At 39.7% G+C, this 24,196-nt stretch overlaps 1 protein-coding gene across 1 annotated transcript in view; it reads right to left on the bottom strand.

Moving 5' to 3' along the window:
• Window positions 1-21,922, bottom strand: part of si:ch1073-396h14.1 (disintegrin and metalloproteinase domain-containing protein 10) — a 33,413-nt gene extending 11,491 nt beyond the window's left edge. The window contains exons 1-9 of the mRNA XM_031725783.2: window positions 21,641-21,922; window positions 18,055-18,202; window positions 17,686-17,804; window positions 16,934-17,089; window positions 11,635-11,720; window positions 10,702-10,824; window positions 6,836-6,928; window positions 6,389-6,557; window positions 186-349 (exon numbers count right to left, since the gene is read on the bottom strand). Of these exons, the coding sequence (XP_031581643.1) occupies window positions 186-349; window positions 6,389-6,557; window positions 6,836-6,928; window positions 10,702-10,824; window positions 11,635-11,720; window positions 16,934-17,089; window positions 17,686-17,804; window positions 18,055-18,202; window positions 21,641-21,701 (1,119 nt within the window). The 5' untranslated portion in view covers window positions 21,702-21,922. The remainder of the gene's footprint in view (window positions 1-185; window positions 350-6,388; window positions 6,558-6,835; window positions 6,929-10,701; window positions 10,825-11,634; window positions 11,721-16,933; window positions 17,090-17,685; window positions 17,805-18,054; window positions 18,203-21,640) is intronic.
• Between the last annotated feature and the right edge of the window lie 2,274 nt (window positions 21,923-24,196).

Genomic DNA, 24,196 nt, shown 5'->3' with positions numbered 1-24,196 from the left:
TCTCTGCAGCTGCCTCTGCAATATCTACAAAAGGCCTCCTGTTCGACCTTCTAGATATAATTTAAACCACAACTGATGTCAACAAGTTCTGACATATATGAAAAAATCTTTATATAAATTGTATGGTTGAATTGTAATCATGTTTTGTTTTGGTTTTTTTGCTGGTGTTTTTCGTGGTGACTGACCGGAGATCCAAGGCTGTGGCCGAGCTCGTGTGCCAAAGTCAGCTGGACTTGTCGAGGAGGCAGAAACTGTCCGTAGTTCTGAATTGTGACCAGACCTGTGTTCAGGGTGCAGGTAACACCGCTTTTGAGGGCCGCAGGCTTTGAACACACTCCTCCACAGTTTCCTTAGATAAAGAAAATAAAAGACAATATCTGAGATTGTGAGGTTCACTGAGTATATGACACTTAATACTATTTGTAAATATAGTTTAAAAGCTGAAACTTCTGAACATTCCGATTTATCCCAGCGTGCTCCTGAAAAACTTTTACATATACATGTAATGATTGTATGATATATTTTGATGATGTATCTTTGCAATTGCAAATGTCCAATGCATTTGATGCATTGGACATTTTTGGCAACTTTTTGTTAACAACAATGTTAATTTTATACAAAAAAAGAGTTTTGTCCATAACATTTTGAAATTATGGCAGGTATTGATCATGTTGATGAGCGAGAGGTCTCAGAAACTCATGTATCAAATATGATACAAAGGGCATTATAGGGTTAATTTTGTTATGTTTGTTACTGTAATTACTTCTTATCTTTGTATAGCTGTCAATTCAATACATCTCTGTTTATTTATATAGCAGCAAATCACAACACTAATGCCTTCAAGGTGCTTAATAGTGTAAGGTAAAGAATTTACAATAATCCAAAAAACCCCAACAATTAAACAACCTTCTATGAACAAGCCCTTTGGCGACAGTGGGAAGGAAAAACTCCCTTTTAACAGGAAGAAACCTGTGGCAGAACCAGGGTCTGGGAGGGGTGGGGCCATCTGCTGCGACCTGTTGTGAGTGAGGGGAGCTGTCTGAGTGCTGCAACCAAATTATCCACATAGGATTTTAAAAACCACTGAAGCAGCTGAGAAAGGTAGAAGTACAGGTCACTGCAAAGCTGTAACCTCATGAATTCCTCCTGAGTTGATAAGGAAGATCTTACAATCATAACAGAAACGAGCTGCAAATCTAATTAAAGCATGGCACCTGTTACTTTACAGGGTGATAAGGTTGCATAAGTGACCTTGTGCTACTGGAAGTACTTTAAACCAACAATGCTCTGCTACTGAGGCTCCAGTTTGAGGTGTGGCTAGAGTCAGGTGAACCTGCTGAGCTCTCCTTTTTTCACACCAAAGCCTGTGGTCGTTTTCATTGCCTTTCAGTTTACATAATATCCATTGAAAGCCACTCTTACAATTATAAACAGCTGTCCACATTCACATGGAGGGATATCTGGGAAGTGATGTCACCTTGCAACTGGCCAGCCACTGAGCTAGCTCTACAGAAACCAGTCTGATTGGTCAGGCTGCACACCTATAGGTCAGAAAGACTCCGGTCCGCTGGCTGTTCATTGGATAAAGTATGATGTGAATACCAGTAGTTTGATATAGTTATCTAACTAAATTTTCAGTCTTATAGGGTCAGTTCTTCTCATTGTCAAGAACACACTGAACCTTGGAGGAGTCTAACCCGCGTTTTCAAAGCACAGAAATATAAGTGATCACAACATCATCCAGCTGGGGAGTTACTTCCCCATCTTTTCATTGGTTCCCGTGCACCCATGTGTCGGTTTAGGTTGCAGGTCTTGGCAGTCTGGTGACTTTTATGTAACATCCTCTTACATAATGTTATCAGCACTGCCATTTTGGCGGGAAAAGCTCACAACGTACGTGTCCGTTTCGGAGAAAACCGAGTTCGCCAGGTGTCATTGCGGACTGTGGGAAAATGTCGCTGGCATCTGGATCTCCCACCTGCATGTCTTTGTTACGCAGTGGGTGTAAGTGTGACAGGAAGGGTCAGGGACAATCAGAGGTCAGAAAACAAAAACAGAAGCGTACCCTATGACACCAGGCTGGAAGCAGTAGCAAATAAAATGTCTTCTAGATAAGCGAAGGAGGGTTGAGGCTATTTTATCTTTTGGCAATTGAGACTTTGAGGCTTTTAAGCTTTAGATAAAAACACAAAAAGAATTAAGATAGACTGCCATAACTATAAATCCTCCGCAAAGTTAAAAGTCAAACTGCCGAGCACGGCTTTTCCAGTCACATTAATGAAGAACGCTGGCTGCTTTTCTCCTCCATTCCCTCCTTTTGACCTGAAATGGTCCCCCTAATTCAAGGGGCTGCATTTCCTAGAAAGAGTGTTACTTTAAAGGTCCCCACTGTGGGTTTTGTCAGCGAGCGTGCAAGCGATCGCAGACTCGGCCTGCGCTCTTTTCCTCTCCTTTTCTCCTTCTCGTCTCTGACACACAAAGGAAGCGTACTGAAAGACTCCTATTATTAGCCTGCTGGATAAACACAGTCTGCATGAGCAAACAATCATCTGGCTCGCTTAAATCTAATGTACACACCAACACACACACACGCACACACCATCAGCAGGAAACATGCGTGCATATATTGTATACATACACTAACGGTAGAAAAAAAGCTTATATGGTGACACAGCATCAGTTAACATCATAGCACACACAAACACTGAGATGCTTGCACAGCACACACACACAAGCAAACACACATGGTTTTAATGTAAATGAGCAAACGCTACAAAGACGGAAAGGGTCTTTCCTTAGACCTGAACATATCTGGGGGAGTCGGAGTACCCAAATAAGACCTTTAACAGCAAAAGCAGATGTAGTGAACATTTTGAGTGCCAAAAACAACAACTAGTTCCCAGATAATACACTGGTACTACTCAGGAAGGCAACCAAAAGTACTGCAAATAATGTACATCTATACAGGCTTCTGCTCAAGGCTGTCTTTGTCTCCAGAGTTCAATGACCTTGCAGTTGTGTATGTTTATTTGCTGTGTTATGAGGCTGTTTCGAGCATTTTTATTGGTCAAAGACTAAAGACTTAATCTGACGGGTGTGTAGCACAGCTCTTTATCAGCCGGGGTCTTACACTTTGTATGTTTTTCAGCTCCAATAATGTCAGTATAACAAAATGAAACTATTTCATTGAAAAGGTCTTAGCTGCCACTGCTGGTTATTTGCATGCATTCATTTTATTACTGCTGCCACTGTTGTACATAGGTTTGATTTTTATGTGTCTTTCATCTTTCTTAATTCTTCTTTATAATAAGGAGAGAGAGCAACAGTATTTTGATTCTCCTGTATGTCAAGTACATGCAGGAAATTGACAATAACAACAAAAACAATCATTGAATCTTAAAGTCCGTTTTTTTTCTAGTTAATTGTGACAGGAGAGACCCTAGATGGTTAAAGCTTGAGGACTTTAATAATTAAAGTAAAGAAACCTTAGAAATTATATTATTCTAGTTATTATATATATATATATATATATATTATGGATGTATATGGCTATATGGACATATATATGTGGATATATTTTTTATATTATTAGTTGTGTCCACTCACTACACACATATTTCTCCAGATTACAGTGTGAAAAATCACTGACAGAATGATGACTAATTTGAAGTTCAGTCACAAGTTATGAGCCCTGCATGCCACCAGTACAGAATAAGGTTATTAAACAGCTTGTTATAGCTGAGATTTTATGCACCTGATCTGAATAAGACTTTTTTTGGTACAACACACATAAAGCCTTTAATTGGTCTACTTACAATTACAGAACAAATAACTGGCCTAATAGTAATTAGATACTTCTGCTGCTTTCTAAACTCCATGCCATGCATTGCATTGTATTTTACTGTGTTTTGACATTTTGTCCTTGTTTGAAAGCTGACAGAGAGGCGTGCAGGCAAAGGGAGTGGGTGGGGGTGGGTGACATGTGACAAAGATCTAAACGTCCTACACTGAATGTCCCAGCACCGGCACAGGCTGAAAGGTGATTAACCACAAATAAGAGTCGGATCCAAAGGAGAGGAGCTGTGCTCTGTCTAGCTTTTCATACAGCAGATTATTTACAGATACAAGCTACATTTTCAAAGCAAACCATGGTAATGAAAAAAAAGAGCTTTCTCGAGTTTTCTTTGCAGCATTTCCTTTAAAGTTTCTCCATGTCTAATATAGCTGGCGAATATCCCCTCCTTTGTGTATGTATACATATGTTCGAGGCCATTGTAAAGATTCATTAACGCTAAACGTAATGTCTGGAAACTTACTGTCTTGGTGTGGTTCGAAACTCCGAGCTGAGCCCAACCCCCCACTAACATAGAAAAACACAACTTGGAGGGGTTAGAGGAGGAGTTTGGTGTGGTGGATGGGGGTTGTGTGTGTCTGCATGTGTGTGAATGCAGCACTTTGCTGAGGCTGCAGATGGAAATGGGGTGTTTGAGTTTAAGGGCCAGTGGTGAAACCACTAAGAAACTGGTCATACGGAGGTCGAGTGCATCAGTCTGTGGAGGTCAAACCTCTCTGCTGTTTCTATGGGAGGTCACATGAGCCTGAAAAGTCCTAACAGTGTAACACTGCTGCTATGAATCTACAAAGTGTGTGTGTGTGTGTGTGTGTGTGTGTGTGTGTGTATTGCTCATGTGAGATGTCACCATGGCAATCATGTGGTGGAATGCAGCTCCAATCCTCTCTAAGTCGTCTAGGAGCGGCTGTGTGTGTGTGTGTGTGTGTGTGTGTGTGTGTGTGTGTGTGTGTGTGTGTGTGTGTGTGTGTGTGTGTGTGTGTGTCAAAGGTTCAGCGCGCCCTAATCGTATGTCTTTCTGGTGGTTTGCTCTCACGCCCCTGAGTTTAACCAATCAAATGTTGCATGTGAGACATAGAATCAGGCAAGAACCTCCTACCGCAACAGTTCTCATACATGTGGTCAAGTCCTTCCAGCACACCAATGATACTGCAAATCTACGGCAGCTGACTAATGCTTGAACAGTACGAACTAATCCAGGTATACTGTGGCAAAGTGGGATGGGAGTTTATTTATTATTATTTATTATTATTTTACATGCAAATAATAAACTCATCATGTTTTCAAAAGAAATGCTTTGTGTAACATGCAGGTTTGTATGTGAATAACTGAGGATTATTACTTCAATGTCTCAGACCCAAACACTGTATGTATGAAAGCCTTGAAATGGGAGCTGTCTAACTCCTGTAACTGTGCAACATTGTCATTTGAACAAGGAAAACTATGCTTGGATGCATTTTAGGGCAACCAGCACACAATAAAACATATGTGTTTCTATATATAGTTCTTACACCCACTTCGATACCTCATTTAATGCGCATTTTTATTTAAATATTCCTTTTCCAGGTTACAAACTTTTTAACAGTGACTGGCTCATATCCACACATTCTGTATAATTCTGTATAATGTATTTGCATAACGCTGAGCCTGGCTTATGTTCTCAATTCATCCTTTTTAATTTTTCAGTACAGCAATGCTCCAGCATATATTTTAATCTCTATTAACTGTTGAAAAATGCTTACCAATGCTAAAAGTTTAGATTTTTAATAAATAATGAAATGTTTTGGTCTTTGTAAAACTGTTTTCAGTTAAAGTTAGATTCATATCAGATTAAACTCAAAGTAGTAGTTGGACACCTGCTCTGTCTAACACCTTTTTTAAACTTTATTTTATTTATTTTGTTCATAGCGAGTGAGTGTTGCTGCAGTGTTCCAGCAGCAGCATGTTATCAGTAGTGATAGTGCACAAGATGAAGATAGCATCATGTCTGCTACCTGTGAGAAAGAGAACTGATTCTCTCTGTGTCGTGGAAAAACAATGAGTTTATTTTGTCCAATTCTTGAAAAATGTTGAGTTGTTCCACCAAGTCCAGAGTTTAGCTCATACTTGTATTCAGGAGCCAAAACACAGCTTATACTGATGTTTTATTAGCTGTTAATTAACTCATTGTACTGGGGTGGCAGAGTTGCAACGCTGACACTGACTGGTCCAATGCATGATGGTCTCTGTCAATAGATGGACCATAAAACTTCTGTAGGGAGAGCTACACGATGATTTTGTGGTCTATTAAACAGTGGATGTATTTCCAGGAGGCTGAGTCGCTCTGTGCATTATCTAGTGAATGAGTAAAGGTTCATTCGCAGCCTAACAAGTGTTCCAAATTCTTTGTGTGCTTCTTTTGTGAGGAAACCAAACACAATATTACATTTATGGCACCTGTGGAAACCAGTGTTTCCACCATGCTGCATATGCATTAGTTACATGAAGAAGTCATGTGTTTATGATTTTTGTAAAAGTGCCAAAGTGATTCTGACTCACCGGCTTTGCCTTCCCAGGCAAGCCCCAGCACTCCACTGTAGTCTCTGTCAGTGAGCAGGTAGGACAGGCAGAAGTTGCCCCAGTTGTTCTCCGAGTACAGACTTAGCAGCTTCTCGGGGCCGATGTACAGAGGAGACAGCGGGTCATTTTTATCCTCTTCTGTCATCACCTGGGGGGAGTCAGACAAACACAGGAACAATCAAACACGCCACAGTTCTGAGAGAGGTCCTGTATTTCAGCTTATGTTGTTGCTGTGACACTGTCTCACTTCCACTCCCAGAAGAAAACACTTGGGCACCATCACAGACTGATGCATGAACCCAAGTATCTCAATAAAAAGCTTGTTCATTACATGATTTTGAATGTGTAAAAGCTTCACTGTGTGATCAGCGACTGAAGAACATTGCTCAAAGGTTTGTGGAGTTTGTGCACTGTTCTGAAGCTTACTCTCAGGGACTTGACTTTAAAGTTGATCAACTGGATTCCACTGAAGTCTACCTTGTCGTAGATGTCATTCACAGCCCGGATGTACGAGGCAACCTGAGAAACCATAGTTAATGCGAGAACAACAGGAAAAATGCGAGAACAACAGGAAAAATGAAAACATTAACTGATATATCATAATAACTGATTCTATTTCATTTATAAATAAAAACAGGATTTTCAGAAGGTTTAGCATTTTATCCTTTCAGTGCTATAACTGATATTTTCTTCTTGAAGATAACCTTCTCCTGCTGATTTGAAAAGATTGAACAATAGAAATCTGTTGACAACAATGTGATTGTTATATATTTAAATGTGTCATGTCAGGTAATCTATAAAGCACTGGGTGTTTTTGTTGTGGTTGGCACAGATTGTAGCAGTTTCAGCAAAGCATGTGCACACCGGTCACATGCGGAGGTTTGATTTTGCACAGCAGGAGACAAACGTACAAGAGAGCCTGTGGGGAAATGCTCATGAATGTAAATATTGACACCTTGGATGTAGGAGACATTCAAACTGGGTCAGGAGCCTCTGACAACAACGTTTTGCTTATTTACACTCAACGATCCCATCACGGCATCAGTTAAAGTATATTTTCTCACTCGGTGCAACAAAGGTCTGGCGCTGAACCAGAGACAACAAATGTGCTTAGGTGTAAGGTGGAAAGAATCTGAGGCGGGTCAAAGAGGTGCTGAAAGGGAGGACAGCACAAGAAACTCCAGAGAGAATAACAAGGAAACTAAGGACAAACTGACTTACTCATTAACTGACTTGACTTTGACTAATAAGAGATTTAATTAGTGAAAAAAGAGATTCGTGGGAGCATGAACTCACATCTGTGCACTTATCTTGTTTTATCAAAAAAATAATGACTCTTTATTGGTTTTTAATTTGGAGGAATCAGAAAGATAATCATACTGAAGTGAGTTTTTGCATTATCGTATCATCTTGTAACTAAACTCAATTAAAAGTAATGCATCATGTGACCTCTGGTCTGATTATGTTTCTGACTGCATTGAGGCAATGCGGGGACATCAGCAGAAAGTAAGCTTTTAGCTGCTTGTCTGCTGATGTCGTGGCAGATGGCCCCGCCCCTCCCTGAGCCTGGTTCTGCCGGAGGTTTCTTCCTGTTAAAAGGGAGTTTTTCCTTCCCACTGTCACCAGAGTGCTTGCTCATAGGGGATCGCATGATTGTTGGCTTTTTCGCTGTATGTATTATTGTAGGGTCTACCTTACCATATAAAGAGCCTTGAGGTGACTATTTTTGTGATTTGGCGCTGTATAAATAAAATTGAATTGAATTGATATTGAATTTTAGCCCAGCATGTCCTTTAAATTCAATGCCTGTTCAACTGGAAAGTATTAAAAATGTTTTTAGTTTCCATCTGTAAGCTCAGAGTTGGTTTTTAATACAGCTGCAGCAGTTGTACAACATTACAACTGAGGGATTTTCATGCTTTAAGCTTTATGTGTTGTTTAAAAATAAAGAAAAGTGCGGATGCACCGTGGATAACTCCACCCAATCAGAAGTTAGTCGTCTTCTTCTTCATTCAGCTGCTCTCTTTAGGAGACACCACAGCAGATCATCTGTCTCCATCGCATCCTCCTCTGTCACATCAACCTTCCTCCTTCACTACATCCATGAATCTTCTTTCTGATCTTCCTCTTTTCCTCTTTACTGGCAGCTCGAAATTCAACATTCTTTGTCCAATATATCCACAGTCCCTCCTCAGCACATATCCAAACCATCTCAGCCTTCACTTTAACTCTTTCTCCAAACTGCTCAACCTGAGCTGTACCTCTGATATATTTATTACTAATCCTCTCCTTGGTTATTCCCAGTGAAAATCCGAACATCAGCTCTGCCACCTCCAGCTTGGCCTAGAAAGCATTTAAGCATAGAAAGCAGTGCTTGTATAAATGGGTGTGAATGGATGAATGATACATAAATATGTCTGTGCAGGTTCTCAGTCATCCAGGTCATGGTAGTCTAAGGAGCTTGGGAAGAAAGTGACTGGACTTGTTTCACCTCTGGTCAGAGAAGCTTCTTCAGTTCTAAAACCAAATGGAGAGTCCCAGGTATTTAATCCTTAGTGGGAGTTGTCCCTTCATTGACCCACTATTGATCATGTGCCTAACCACATGAGCCAAAGTGTGAAAAAGAGTGTGGGTCATTATCAGCAGAGGTTTCAGGTAAAACCATTGTGTGACCTTGCCCCACCCTTTCAAGTGATCCTTTGAGATCACCTGATGCAAGATGTGAAGTGGGTGATGAGGTGCCTCAAAACTGCACTGTAGGTGGCAGACAGTTGGAGTTGTAAGCCACCGCCTCTGTTCAAAGATGGTGGTTCACAGCAGATATACGTAGATGGCTTCTCTTACTCCTCTTTCAAACCATCTGTCTTCTCTGTCCAAAATGTGAACTTTGGCATCCTCCAAAGAGTGACCTTTGACCTTTAGATGCAGATGCACAGCTGAATCTTGTCCTGTCAAGGTGGCTCTTCCATGTTGTCCCATGCGTTTATGGAGTGGCTGTTTGGTTTCTCCAGTGTAGAGGTCTGAGCACTCCTCGCTGCACTGCACTACATATTTAGCTTTGTCCTTGGGATGAACCAGTTTTTGTCTGAGGGTGTGGCTGGGTCTGAAGTGTACTGGGATGTCGTGCTTGGAGAAAATTCGCCTATGTCAAAGCATAAAGTGCTTTGAGTTCTCAGGTAGACCAGAAAAGCACTATACAAGAACCAGTCTGTTTACCATTCACCAATGTTTTATCAACGATTTTCTAAAACTTTGATTCTGATGTGAAAGACCGTGTTTGGGTAGGCAGAGCCAGCCATAGCTATTATCTGCTTGGCTTCAGTTTTCAAAGAGTGGGTGAAAAAGGGAAGATAAAGATAAAGCAAGGTAAGCATGGACAGTTCACCATTTACCATGCATTTAACATCTAAACTTCCCCTTGTTCTCAGCATGGCAGTTTTATAGTTGTCAGTTATATGTTTTAAAGAACATACTGAAGACACTATTTAGAAAAATGATAACAATTCTGGTCTTTGCACCAGAGCCTCATTTAGCCATGTTTGCAGCAAGTGCGACATAATGTCTCCGCAGTGCGTTGCGCCATGGCTGCTGTGTGCGTCAGAGTGGGGCCTGGCATTTGCCTCTTCTTTCGGCGTCAAGGTAGCAAACACTGTTATTTTTAGTACTGTTGACTAATATCCAACCTTAGCCCAGCAAAATGCTCCTTTAATACTTAAATAATATGATAGCAGGTAAAACCTGACACCGTATACTGAACTACTAGCTGGTACAGTTACAAAAAGGACGATAAGCAGTAAACAACCATAGATTTAGTATACAGTTTTTTTTTCTGCCTGTATTTTGAAACAAGAGGCTTGAATGATAATTTAAAGTCTGGCTAATGATTGCACTTGTTTCATTAGGATAAGGTTTTACTATTGACGATTGACATTAAGTGACCCGTGTACCCAAAATCCAGGACACCGAATGCAGTTTAGAGTGTGTAAACAAGGCGTGGAGAGTTCTGCCAACAAGAGGGGAAATGTGCTGTGATTTGATGCTCCTGCAGGATGTCCCAATAGAGAAACACTGCGTGCTCTTAAACGAGCGCCCTGTGGCCCTCAAGGCAGGGGATCTTTTGTTTGTGATGTCAAAAAAGCACAAAGAATCAGAACTATTCTTAGCTCTATGTTTTTTTTACATGTTTCTATTTAGCTTTATGCAAATCTTTCTAACCTTTGCAGCAATCCTGAATATCTGAAGCCAAACATCTTGTATAAAAGTGGCAAATAAGACCGTTTTGAACTTCTCACCTGAGCCACAACAGCTTCGACAGACTTGAATCTTTTGTAGTAGAGGTAGTCAGCATGAACGTGGAGGAGGCAGGTGGTCTTTGACTCATCCAGAGTTCTCCTCGCCCGGCTCACTGGTGCCTCCTGTGGATGAAAATGCAAGGACGTGATGCAAAAGAAAACAAACCGATGGGAGACCGATTTGAAATTTGTTATTCTCCATAGCAAATGTTCAACAGAATGTAATGAAATTACAGATCTGATTTAGGGAGAAAGATGTCATGAGGTGGCAAAAACTGTACATACACGAGTTTAAGAAAATGAAAGCAGATGAAAGCGAGACTTTCTCAAAGCAAATGTTGACACAGAGCTCGTACTCATGACCTAGTGGGAGCGGGGACAGGTAGTGGCAGGAACACAACTTGGATGCTTAAATGGGAAAAACATCTGTTGAGAACATCTCATGACCAAACAGTGGAAGTGATCTCTGATAGGAGGTATGTTGTTAAAAATGGATTCATACCAATGTCCCAACATCCACTGTTGACAATAGACTTTGAGAGCACCACCCACTTGGTCATAGGTTAACAATTTTCCACGTGCCCATGGGGAATATTAGATTAATTGATACAGCAGATGTTTATAACAGCTGTTTTTATCATTTTACAGCCAAGGTCGCCTGTGAGGCGGCCGCTCAGCTCCCTCCTGGTCACCACGCTACCGGTGGTGTGATGACAGCCTTCTGGAGTTATAAACAGTAACTTACTTTCGGTGACTCACGAGGCCCAATAAAAGTGAATGAATGGTCAGTTATAAAAGATGAATCAGACACATGAGTGAATTTCTTCCAAAAACATTTATAGGATTGGCTATAAATAAAGATTGCAAAGGAGGAAAGAGGAGGAAAGTGGATACAGTAGATCCCTCATTCAGTTTATGTCTGGATGATCATACCTGACTGGATCTGAGGTTTTGGGCGAGGACGTTTAGAGTTTTTGCAGCACAGAATCCATCGGGGGCAGACGTCATGTATGACAGAGCTACACAGTAACAAACACAGATATTTACAGTCACAAAAATATTCAATCTGCACTGTTCTTCTACCTCGCCTTTAGCCAAATACACAGAAAGTTGCAGATTGCCAAGCCAATGAGTGACGCTTGTTCTTGAGCACGTCATGTTGCTTTCTCTTCAGTCATACTAAATAACTGAGCAGAGATCAAAGGCTTCCTCCACCTGCAACTATTCAAATTTATTGGAACGAAAGAGACATTGAGAAAGATCAAAATAAACACATGATGTAATGTACTCGTCGGCCACAGTGTGATCTTTGGAAAATATTTGTGCTGACATGATAATGGTAAATAACTGTTGCTTTGCATGTTTGTTTCTCTAGGGGCAATGATCAGTGAACAAATACTGAATATATGTATGTAAGAACTGGACTGCACAGAAACATTTCCTGCCTGTACTGATTGCTAGAACTACCCCCAACCCTGTACCCCAGCCCTGTGTGATGCTTATTCTCTACTAAATAGTTGCATTTGGTCACAATAAAGACTTTACTCCTCTAATAAGAAAAAATCTACAGCTGTTTCTAGATTTTGCTGGCAAATTTTGAAATTCTTTCTTTTAGAACTGTTCCTGCTGTACTTCACTTTATTTATTTTTAGTCATTTCCAAATGGAAGCTAATATCAGCAATTAGAACAAAGAGCAAGAGAATATTTAAAATATCAAGTGAAAGGCCCTCAAACTGGAAACTTACATGAAAATCACATCACATGATGCAGATCAGTCATGCGGTTCCACTCTTGAATTTGCTAACAATAACAAAAGCTGGGGATTGGGTCCTTGTGAGCGACCATTCGTGCAGCAATCATGGACAGAAGCACCCTCACACAATTTGTAAATAGACCTGCATTTGGAAACCGGCACACTGGTCTGGAGTGAGAGCAATGGAGCCACATGTGGAAATGATGTTATAACTGCTGCTCTGATTTCATTAAAACATTGTCTGTGATTTGCAACACCTCTGGGAAGGCTGTCTCATTCAATCTGATGCAATAATGATGGGTCTGCAGGCACGGGGGGTATTGCTTTTGCATGTTTTGGCGCATCATGTTGCATTGAAAAAGCTGCAGAATTTCACAAAAGTGCAAGAAGTCAAAAGGTGCTCACACTGAAAGAGTACAAGGTTTATAGTCCGGAAACCAGTGCAAATGTAAAGTAATGTAATCCACTCTGCATTAATGTTGACCAAATATTATTGAAATCCACAGTTACAGTAGAGTCACATGACATGATAATAAGTGACTTTAAGGGGTAATGCAAAGTGTGTGTGTGAGAGACACTCAGGCATGAACCTACAGTGAGAGAACACATGATTGGATCACACCATGTTATCAAAGTCCTTCAGCCAATAAGAAACACGTAATTTATCCTATACATAGCACGAGTGGGGGTGGGTATAGATGCAGAGGCCTAAATGCTGGGTGTCGACTCCCCACAGACTGAATTATTTCCAGACCACATGTCCATGTTCTCTTTCTTAGTCTGTTGAAGAGTCTCACAGCAGAAGACAAATCTTTGTGTAGTCAAACTTGCAAGCAAATAGTTTCTTCTTTATAATATTTGTTAAGAAATAAACACCTTTTTCCAACTGGAAACCAAAGACAGCAACTAAATGGATTTAATTGGAATGGCCTCTTGTACAGTCAGGGCAAACAGAAAAGGATTTTCCCAGATGAAAAAAAAAAAAAATCAGTGTCACATTTCAGCCAAGACCCTCATTTCCAACAGCTGCTGGAAGCCACTTCTACCGTGAAGAAAAATGTAGAAAATCCAATCCAGAGTCAAAGTCTTATTCCAGCTTTTTAGTGTAACAGTTACATTATTTACACACAAAACACAAAATTACAATCCTGCCACACAATCACAGAAAAGTTAAATCTTTAATGGATGCTCTTCCTGTGCATAAATTGTTGCATTGTGGTGGAGAGATTTGGGTTGTTGGGGAGCAGGTCCAACACAGGCACTGAGGTTGGAATTGAATAAAATATGTGTGCATAGGAGAGCTCTGTTTTTGGCCCAAAGTTACTGGTTTAGGTGCCAGATGAGCTTGTTGGACCCCCTTCTATTTTCTGGGGGGCTGGAGCCTATCCCAGCTGTACATAGTGGGCAGGTCGTTTGTCCTTCCCAGGCCCATGTTGGACATTAGACCTCTCTTTCTTTTATCCCATAGCCTCTGTCTCTTATTGTACTCGCTTTTATTGTTGTCAAAATATTAATTTTAAAAAAAGCATAAGTGTCACAAGCATCATCTGTGATACAGGAGTATCAGATAAACTGTTTCCAGCGGGTGTACATTACTCATGAACACATGGTCGTTGCCCAAATTAGATCTTTGATCGAACAGTTATTCAGTGGAGTCACAGTTTGCCCAATGATGTCATTTGCCCACTAACTGGGAAGTTGCTTGACGATCCTACTTCAGATATTTCTCATCATCCCACGTCTTGTCTATTTATGCAATTTATGAGACTTAAATACACCTAAAGGTACTTCCCACTATGAATGACACTTGCTGAGTATTTGTTTGAAATAATGTAAGAACATTTTGATGCATCTTCAGCCATTTTCACAAATGCACTGAACCTTTCTGAATTAATCAGCAGAGACTCAAGTGTCTAGCCATGCTGGAACAGATTAAATTGTATTAAAACCGCAAAATACAAAGTCTGTGTGGGGTCCTGTTGTGCAGATTTACCCAATGTGAGACTTGCCTCCTGGAAGCTCGGATTAGGAAGCACCCTCACCTGAACCAAACAGAGGATTTTAAGCAGTGAGAACAAAGCTCAGACAAAATACCTGCCTTTGTGTGCTACATGCCAAAAAGGACAACTATCATTTTCAAGAGCTAAAAACTCTTACATCAGCATTTTTCATCCAGAGCATCACCTACACGCAACAACTGAAGCAACTTTAGCACCGACTCAAATGTTTGATGACTTTCTTGTATTGCTGGAAAATCAGGAGTTCAGCCGGGGTGAGAGTTATTTCTCAAATTCTCCAAGCTTGCATGTAATAAATCAGTAAATACAAAAAAAGTAGATGTTTGAAGGTCCATTTATGTTGTTGTAAGATTATAAAATGTAACATAAATTCTCAGTAGATGTTCTGAAGAGGACATATATTGTGGGCAACGACTACTTCCTGATTGTAAAGCCACTTTCAGTTTGGAGGAGCAATTAAGGACCCAGCAGTTAAACATTAAAAGTTTTAATAAATGTGGGTATTTATTACTTTTCATTTAACCAAAAGGAATGTGAGGTTAATAATTACCCATCATTTCTAGGCTACTCCCTAGCAGGAAGTAACTGCAGGTTACTCCCTATGCACGATCTCAGGGGCAATGAGTACACATTCCCTGAAACACTGTATTTACTTCCAAAGTACTTAAGATGGCTTAGATGGCTAAAAAGATTCATAATAAATTGATTTAAAAAAAAGTTAATTCTCATATTCACAATGGAAAGTCAATGATATAATTAGATAAACTTAAAAAATATATATATATGAAAAATGTAAAACTGAAAATTTCCCTTCCTTTTTGGTATTGTTAATTTGTTACACTGACAGTTATAAACTGCATTTTTGCAACATAATTGTTTTTTTAAACATCTAGGGGGCAACCAGTTTCCTCTATCTTTATTTATGCAGCCCTGAAATTAAACAAATTTGTTTCTTATTGCCTTTTTGATAGTATTTACATGCATAACTTAGTGTTTAGTACGTAGTTATGTTCCTACGATGTGGATGTGTCTATGCATTTTAACTTTTTTGCATGTAGTTTAATGACCTTTAATGGTATGATTGCATTAGCCAAAATAGATACTGATAATTTAAGTTTTTATTCAAATTTTTAAATGACCAGGACAATACTGGCCATCATCTACGGGCGGAAGACTAGCTGAAGGGTTCCCACAGTGCAGACAAAATGACTTGGCACATTGTTCATATGTTACTTAATGTTACCACACTGCACTATGATGATTTGCTGCAATATGTCCGCTCTTGGCTTGACCTGTTCCCCAGATCTGAAACATGTTATGGCATCCAGTATCCCATGGGGGATGGAAAGTTCCTCATGCGTCCCTTGTTGCCTCCACACGACACCCACGGGAAGTGGAAATATACACAAGAGCAGACACATTATGTCACCCATCTCGTGGTCTAATTTACCACTTTGTTTAGAAGCATTGATTGTTTATTTATCATCTGCAAAATCTTTCACAGCTTCCTGCAGATATGCTGGCCTTGTGAATGAAAGAGCAGGATGTTAACAGCTTCGATGCTATCGCATGCAAAGTTTGGCTACAGCTTTGAAAGACGCTGAAGAAACGGCAGGAGGATTAGGGAGGAAAGGCAGCCACGGAGTCTGTGCAGACTTCTGGAGAAACGGTGGGGGGAGACGGGGTTTCTTGCACAATGTGAATTATGTTTCCAGTAAAAAGCTTTCTTGGAAAAATTCAGATACTATTGCAAATATGCACCTTCAGCAAGGGAATCCCACTTTGGCATCCACATTGATTCATGTACTCTTTGACAGTTGTCTGATGTTCCCCATCTGGACAGATCATATGATCCTAAGCCAAACCCAAGTTCATCTTAATCTGTTGTTGTAGAAATTGTCTCCAAAGCCCTCAAACCCTGAAGAAGTCACCACATACTGCCTTTCTTTCTTCGTCTCCTTCTTTTAGAAACCTACCTCCTTGTCTTCCCCTTCTCTCACTCCTCTTACTCCTGATTTAGGCCCAAGCCTCACCCACCCCTCCTGTTTCAAAAGTCAAACCATCTTCGGTTTATCTTTTCTTTGGCCAGTGACCAGGCAGTGAGGGCCCCTACACCCCCTCTTAAAGGGTTGTTCTGTTACATTATAAGGTCCCTGGGTACTACACTGACCTCTAGTAACATTAGTTTGAGAACTACAGGCTGCAGATACTACACAAGAGAGGAGCACTAAGGATGAAAAATAGTGGGAAAGATGTGTTGCTGTAAAACTGCCAAAAGGGCCATTAATCAAGCTATTGATATGTTTATGCCAAAGGCCAGGAAATTCAGGTCATGGTGTATCATTTGGATTGCAAATGCACAAATATCCTGCACAGTGAGCATTACTGGGACCATTACTCCAGAGGCACTAGAAGTTTGAGTGCAGGACAACCTTTTCATTGAAGTCAAAGCAGTCTTACCCATGTCGTCCTCGCGGTAGATTATCGAGTGGTGGTCTGTTGGACTGCTGGTGTATCTGTCAGATGGCTCTATGTGATAAGTCCCATTTTCTGTATGGATAGTTCCCTCAAACTGTCCCTGTAACACAGAGCCATGGCAGGCAGAGACAGGTTCACCTGCATGACCAGGGCAGGAGAGACTGGGATTAGAGAGAGGTGAGAATATATATGATGCTGACAGAAACCTGAATACTGGGGGCAGCAACTGCACACACAAGGTGAGGTATGGGGTAATAGAGAAATCAGATTACTTTTTAAAAAATTTGTATATATTTTGCATATTCTGTTGTATTTCTTTTGTTGTACTTTGCGTAGTTCTTCATAATGGTTTTTAAATTATCATTTACTTTATTTGTCTATTCTGTTTGCCATCTGTGGACAGCAAAGAAAGAATTTCAGGGAAACCTGTTTCTTTCCATTGCATATGAAAATAAACCTTGAAACCTGAGACTTGAATGAGGACTTTTGAAATTCTGCAGAGGATCTTTTATCCTTGTGCCCAGCACGGTTTATTTTGGCCTAATATATGTGGAGCTATTACTAAAGATGTTTCTTCAGGTGGAACTTTCCAGATATAGCCCAGATTAAATTTTGATTGTAGTGAAATTGGTTAAATAGATCTTTGCTTTTTTTTTTTGCTTTTTTTTTTTTTGCAAATGTAGACAAATTGTTTGGAGTCCTACAGGATGACAAGATATCTCTGTGATACCTACCTTCTAGTATTCCTGAGTAGATGTGGGAAAGATCAACATATGTTGAATCATTTTCACTGACTAATGTAAAGTCTTTAGAAAATACTGCTCTGTTTTGCCTCAAAAGCAGGTGGAAAGTCCTGAAGGGAAGAAAAACACAAACAGCAGCTTACAGATGTGGTCAAAGCTTTGTAGTGTTGTGGGAAGTATGCAGCTCTATAATCTCCTGAGATATATGGACTAATGAGTAACTAATGTCTGACATGTGTTATAGGTTTAGGAGCAACAACAAAGAGTTTGCACAACCAGGTATTTCCTATTAGTTTAACCAAATAGTTGCATATAGACAGACATTTTCAACCAGTTGCCCAGACGGAAATGTGAAGTTACCTGTGAAAAGCAGTAAAATTCAAATGCAGTGTATAGTCCTGAGATTGTGTGGCTCTCTTGGCTCTCAAGTGCTTCCTGTGAAGATCTTCCCTGTCGTAAGACAAGCCCTCGTAATACTTTATGTAAGGACTGATGCTACTCACAGCACCTGTTGGAAAAGAAGACGTTCCTATTACTGGAGAAAAGCAACATTTTGAAAGTATTTTTGTTTCTAATTTTCAGGTTACTCTGATTTTAACAGCTTGTGTTATTCTTTGAAATAGATAGAAAATCATGACCAAATGTTTTGGAAGTGCTGGCTCCTCTTTTTCATAATGACTGCAGTTCTCTATAGCATGCTGGATATCAGCATCCGAGCCAAGTCCTGATTGATAGTGATGTATTCCTGCCTTATCCGCACTTGAAGTTGATTACAGTTTGTGGGCATTTGCTTAACCACCCGGTTTTTAAGGGCTGAACACACAAAGACCAACTTCTTTTAATGATCCAGGAACAATTTGGTGATAATCTGTACCTTTTTCGAAATGATAGAGCACCATTTCACAAAGCAAAAGTGATAACTAAAGGCTTACAATAAATGAAATTAACATTATGTTCCTATTGCTGAGAAGTTCCAGTCACCCGTTTCAACTTATCTAATTAGTGGTCATAGTGGGGTCTCAAGTCTGTTGCAAGGCCAACACAGAGACAGACAACCATTCGCACCTACAGGCAATTTAGGATAACCAATGAAACTGCATGTATTTGGACTGTGGGAAAAAGCCAGAGTACTCAGAGAGAATCCACACAGACAAAAGCCTTACCCAGATGGTGTATTTGAACCCCAAACCTTCTTGTTGTGAGGCGCCAATGCTATAAGCACAATGCCACCATGCTAGCCAACTGAGAAACTCACTAAACCTTATCCGACTGAGAACCTTTGGTCGGTCCTTATAAAGCAGGGGCTCAAACAGAAACACATGACCAGCTTCAAGCACTGATAAGGCAGGAATAGTATGCCATAAATAAAGATAACAGTCCAAAAGCTGATATCCCATTGTGGATCGAAATATAATAGAAACATGTTCAAAAAGATTAGATAAACAAAATCTGAAGGTTCCAAATTTGCACCACTGCCAAAGCTTTTGGTCATGACTATAAGCAGCCTTTTGTTCTTATCAAAAATTTTAGAGAAAGCTGTCTTTCTCCAAATACAGGCCTACTTAGTTGCAAATAATATCACTGACAAATTCCAGTCTGGCTTTAAGCCACACCATAGTACTGAAATGGCCCTGCTAAGAGTCTACAATGATCTTCTTGTATTTGCTGACTCCTGTCGCCCTGCCGTTTTAGTTTTATTGGATCTGTCTTCAGCTTTTGACATGGTTGATCATAATATTCTCTTGAGGAGGCGAGAGCATGTTGTAGGCATCAAGGGTTCTGCCCTTAACTGGTTTAATTCTTACTTCTCGGATAGATCCTTTTCTGTTGTGATGGGAGGATACTCTTCCTCTGTTGCCCCTCTGTGTTGTGGTGTGCCCCAGGGGTCTGTATTGGGCCCTTTATTATTCTCTTTGTACATGTTACCCTTGGGCTCCATATTTGAAAAATACAATATTTCTTATCATTTTTACGCTGATGACATTCAAATTTATTGTCAACTGACTGATGATCTGTCAGCATCACTGCACTCCCTGTTCGATTGCCTGAGAGAGGTCAAAGATTGGCTGTCGGATAATTCCCTCATTTTAAATGAGAAAAAAAATGAAATTATGGTGTTCGATAGTCATATTCCTCGAGACCAGCTTGCTGCCCTGCTGGGGCCCCTTGCTAACTCTCTCTCTGACTCTATACGTAACCTGGGTGTCTATTTGGATAGCTCCTTTAAGCTGGATAAGCAAGTGTCATCTGTAGTTAAATATGGCTTCTTTCAATTGCGCCAGATTTCTAAAGCTAAGCATTATATACCACACAGGGACCTGGAAAAACAGACTCTATCCAATCCTTTAAATCAAGATTGAAAGCATACTTATTTAACCTGGCTTTCCTGACCAGTTAATACCCTTTTAAAACTTTTTATTAATTTTATTATTTTATCTTCTTAGTAGATATTTTGTATTCACGATCTGACCTTCCTCCTGTATTGAGGCTATTTTACTTAACTCTTCCGGTCTATTAGTGCCTCCATTCTGTCTGTGCTAGTGCCCGATCTGTACTTTGTTATTGACTTATGTTGTTTCGCTGTATTACTGTGAAGCACTTTGGTGTGCCTTCGGGTTTTTAAATGTGCTATATAAATAAAAGTGTATTGTATTGTATTGTATTTACAGAGTCATTTATATTTGGCACTCTACACTACAAAGTCAATCCTGATGCAGATGACACATTCCTATTCTTACAAGATCCTTGTTTATTACAGGAGACATATTCATTTTTTTTTAAACACAATCTTTACTCTGTTTTGTTTTCCAGCAAGTTGTGTTTGCAGGTGTAGGAGGTTAAACAGCAGGGGCGTTGTTTTGGAGTTGTCATGATGTTTTCCTTGGTTTTAGATGCCTTGTTATCTAGGGCCATTCTAAGATGCTAAGGTTTTGAAAAAAATGTTGCTGTGATTTATTAATGTAAACTTAAACCAGAAATGTGATTGTCACTAAGTGTCAACATTCACTCTCTCAGTAAACACCGGGTTTGTAAAAAGTTAATTTAAAATTAGACGTGAATCCAAGTCTGCTATTCATTCTATTAGTAGTTTTACAGTGCAGTGGTTTACACATGGGCATAGTAAGAGAAACATCCACAGTTCAATGACAAAACGAGATCCAATTCAAGACACATACGAATCCCTTGGAGGATGTGCCAGGAAGCATCTGGTGTAAAAATCTGCCAAATCAGATATGTGGGGCTTCCCCTCTTGAACGAGAGCATCAAAAGTAGCTGCTTCTAAATTCTCAAAAATATCTTTCTTTTTTTTTGGAAGTTTATTTTAATTAGTTTCATTGTTAAAGCAAAGAAATATTAAACATTTTGAATATACATAACTTATTGAACTTCAACATGACTTCAGATCAAGATTATGATGACATAAAGTTTGCTAAGCACATTCATGCTAAAAGGGGAAAAAATAAATCCAGCAACAAACCCAAATTTATCCTAAATAATCTTTCCAGACAATATCCTCTTGGCATAGTCACAACAATTTTAACTGTCTGTCTGCCTAAAACTAATCTGCCATCTACTGAGTGTTTTCTGGCTAACTGAAGAAACCCTTGAGGGAAGAAAATTATAATTCCCTGTAGCTTGCAGCCATTTTTAGTTGCCCATCATGAATGACTCCCGCATAAATACACTATAATGCACTCCAATAAGCAAGACTAAGTGAGCAAAACATTTTTCTCCACTGCTGATAACACTTCACAAGAGCACACTTCTGTACAGCATTCCTGGGGGGACAGGTTGAGACATGTCTCACCCAGGACAGACCAGTCCACCAAAACAGAACTATTTCATACACACAGACACTCAGGCAGACTGACGCGCACATATGCACATGTGACTACAAACAGCGCTGTTTAAAAGTTCAAAGACCTTTTATTTAGACAGTATCTACCTGTAATCCATTCATGGCAGCTGACAAGCAAAAGCAGCAAACAGCAGTGTTGGACCCCCATCGTCTCCTTATTGATGCGCTCTTCTCCTTTCCTCACCTCTCTCTATCTTTCTCATCCCATTTCTCCTTACCTTTCTCTTCAGCTTCTCTCGTACCTGTGGTTTCCCACACTGGAATGTGACTACTTATAAAATTCAAGCCATGACACAGGAAGATATGAACACTGACACACTGGAGAGGCAAATTCAGACTTGTTTGCTAACAGATACCTGCGCAGTTGCAGGAAGGCTTTCAAATGAAGTTGTGAGATATGTTTCTCAAATAGTTAGCATAGCGCAGAGATTCTCACTTTTTTTTTTCTGGTATGTCCAAGTTCAGAAGACAAAAGACAAAAGCATATTCTGGGGGGGGATCAATTATTACTAATAAAAAAGGATAAAAGTTGAATTTTAAGGAACTAAAGGTCCTCAAGATGAAATTTCCCCAGAGCCTGCCCAAGAGGTACAGAGCTCCTGGTGGGCAAGATTAGAAGTGACAGAATCAAAAGTCATAGAACTGCTGTGAAAAAGTATTTGTCCCTTCGCCCCCCTTATTTCTTCCTTTTTTGGGTATTTGATCACCAAACTATTTTTTTTTGTAGCCAAAATAACCAGATTAAATACAAAATGTATTTTTTAAATGATGATTTCATTTGTTAATGAAAAAAACCCTCACTAAACTTGCCTTGCCCTCTAAAAGTAATAGCTGAAAAGGGCGGCACGACCAGTTCTTATATTTAGGGGCCAAATACTTCTTCCACATATAGAGTTGGGTAGGTTTGGATAGATATATAAATAGAGGAATCAAATTCAAAGAGGCACATTTTCTGATCAAAAGTCAACAGAATAACACAGTAGTTGTTTGGTAAAACAAAGCATACAAGATTACGTTGTAAATAAGTTGCTTGATCATGTTGCAATTTTTAGCGTTGCAATGATTCAGCATTCCTGAAAAGGAAGATGTCTCCCACAGGTTTAATTATTGACCCTTGTGTAGAAAAGAAAGTGCTGAAACGGTTCCTTCTCATAATAAATACGAGAAGGAAGTAATCATTTGCATGACTAACACTGTGTGAAGGGTATTTTGTGTCCTCATCCTGAGCAAAGGGGTGACAGTTTAAGATTTTAGAACAATAGCAGAACCAGGACATTAGTTGACCTGGAAGTGATGCAAATAAAACAAAGGTTTTACTGCTTAAAATAAAAGCCACCTGTTTCACTTCTGCAACAAGAAAAGCAACATGTTTACAACAGTTTCCCACATAATTAGAGATATCATGAATCAGGGATCATGTACTGATAAAGAAAGCAGTGATATTCAGCTTAGATTGGATGTGGGAAGTGCTACTAAATTAATGTGTGGATATTTATGGCTTAGAGATATGCATTTATACAGTCATGGTAAAAACTGATTAAATGGCTTAATTTTTTTCGTTTCATATCAGAAACTAATAACAATCACCTAGTCCTCAGCAGGTGCTAAAAACAGGTAAATAAATGTAACCATAACAAAGCCAAAATGATGAAGCTGTGTGGAAAAACAATAAGTGCACCCTTGCTGCTTCCATAGGAATTAAAAGGGAAAATGGCAGTCGGGTCAAAAGCACTTCTTTAACTGATCATCAGCAAATCTGAGCATCTCAATAAAAGCAGAGGTTTGCAGTTTCTAAAGAATTTGAAGTCGACATTGTATGGTGAGAAGGATTATTCACGCAGCCCAGTTAAGGTTTGTAAAGTTGCAACTGTGCAAACCACAAGACTGCTGGAACAATGTCCTTTACGCAGATGAGGCCAAAGTGGTTTGGCCTTAATGCAGACACACAACTCCATGTTGGAGAAAACCAAAACACGGGATATCAACACAAGCGTCTCATACCAACTGTCAACCACGTTGGAGTAAGGGTGACCATTTGAGCTCGTTTTGCAGCTGTGGGATCTGGACATCTGAAAAATGTGAGGCCATCGCCCCGGCACGTTTTGTTGTTCATCTCAGCTCATATTTACCTGATTTTAAGACCCGCTGAGCACCAGATGTTTGATATTTTGCCCTGTAAGTAAAATCTTAGAATTTTAAGAGGATGTAATATAAGTTTGATCTATTTTAACATTTAGAGTTTTTGTTTTGTTTTGTTGTTTGTTTTTTTGTCAAATGTGTATCAGCAGATGTCCTAATTTGACTTCTTGACCACATAAAATGAACGCAGGTTGGAAGCAACTTTATTTTATTTATTTTCTATATTTAAATAGTTTCAGTCTTAAGTAAATAACAGGTACAAATGATCTGAGAGGTTTTACTGACATATCACATGGTGTTGATGATATTTGCATTGATAAAAACGTCTCACGATTTACAGTGTGGGACTTCCTCACATTGTCCCGGAGAGGGATTTCTAGTGATCGACATCCTGGAGCTCTCAGTGGGAACTGGAGCCAAGTGAATCAGACCGGATTAAAATGGTTTCCACATTGTTAGAGTTTTGCAGCCATGTTTGTTATTTATTTATTTTTGTATGAATTC

Source organism: Oreochromis aureus, linkage group 23 (genome assembly GCF_013358895.1).
Source record: "Oreochromis aureus strain Israel breed Guangdong linkage group 23, ZZ_aureus, whole genome shotgun sequence".
In the NCBI taxonomy this organism is placed as follows: domain Eukaryota; kingdom Metazoa; phylum Chordata; class Actinopteri; order Cichliformes; family Cichlidae; genus Oreochromis; species Oreochromis aureus.
This window is presented reverse-complemented; position numbering and strand designations above follow the sequence as displayed.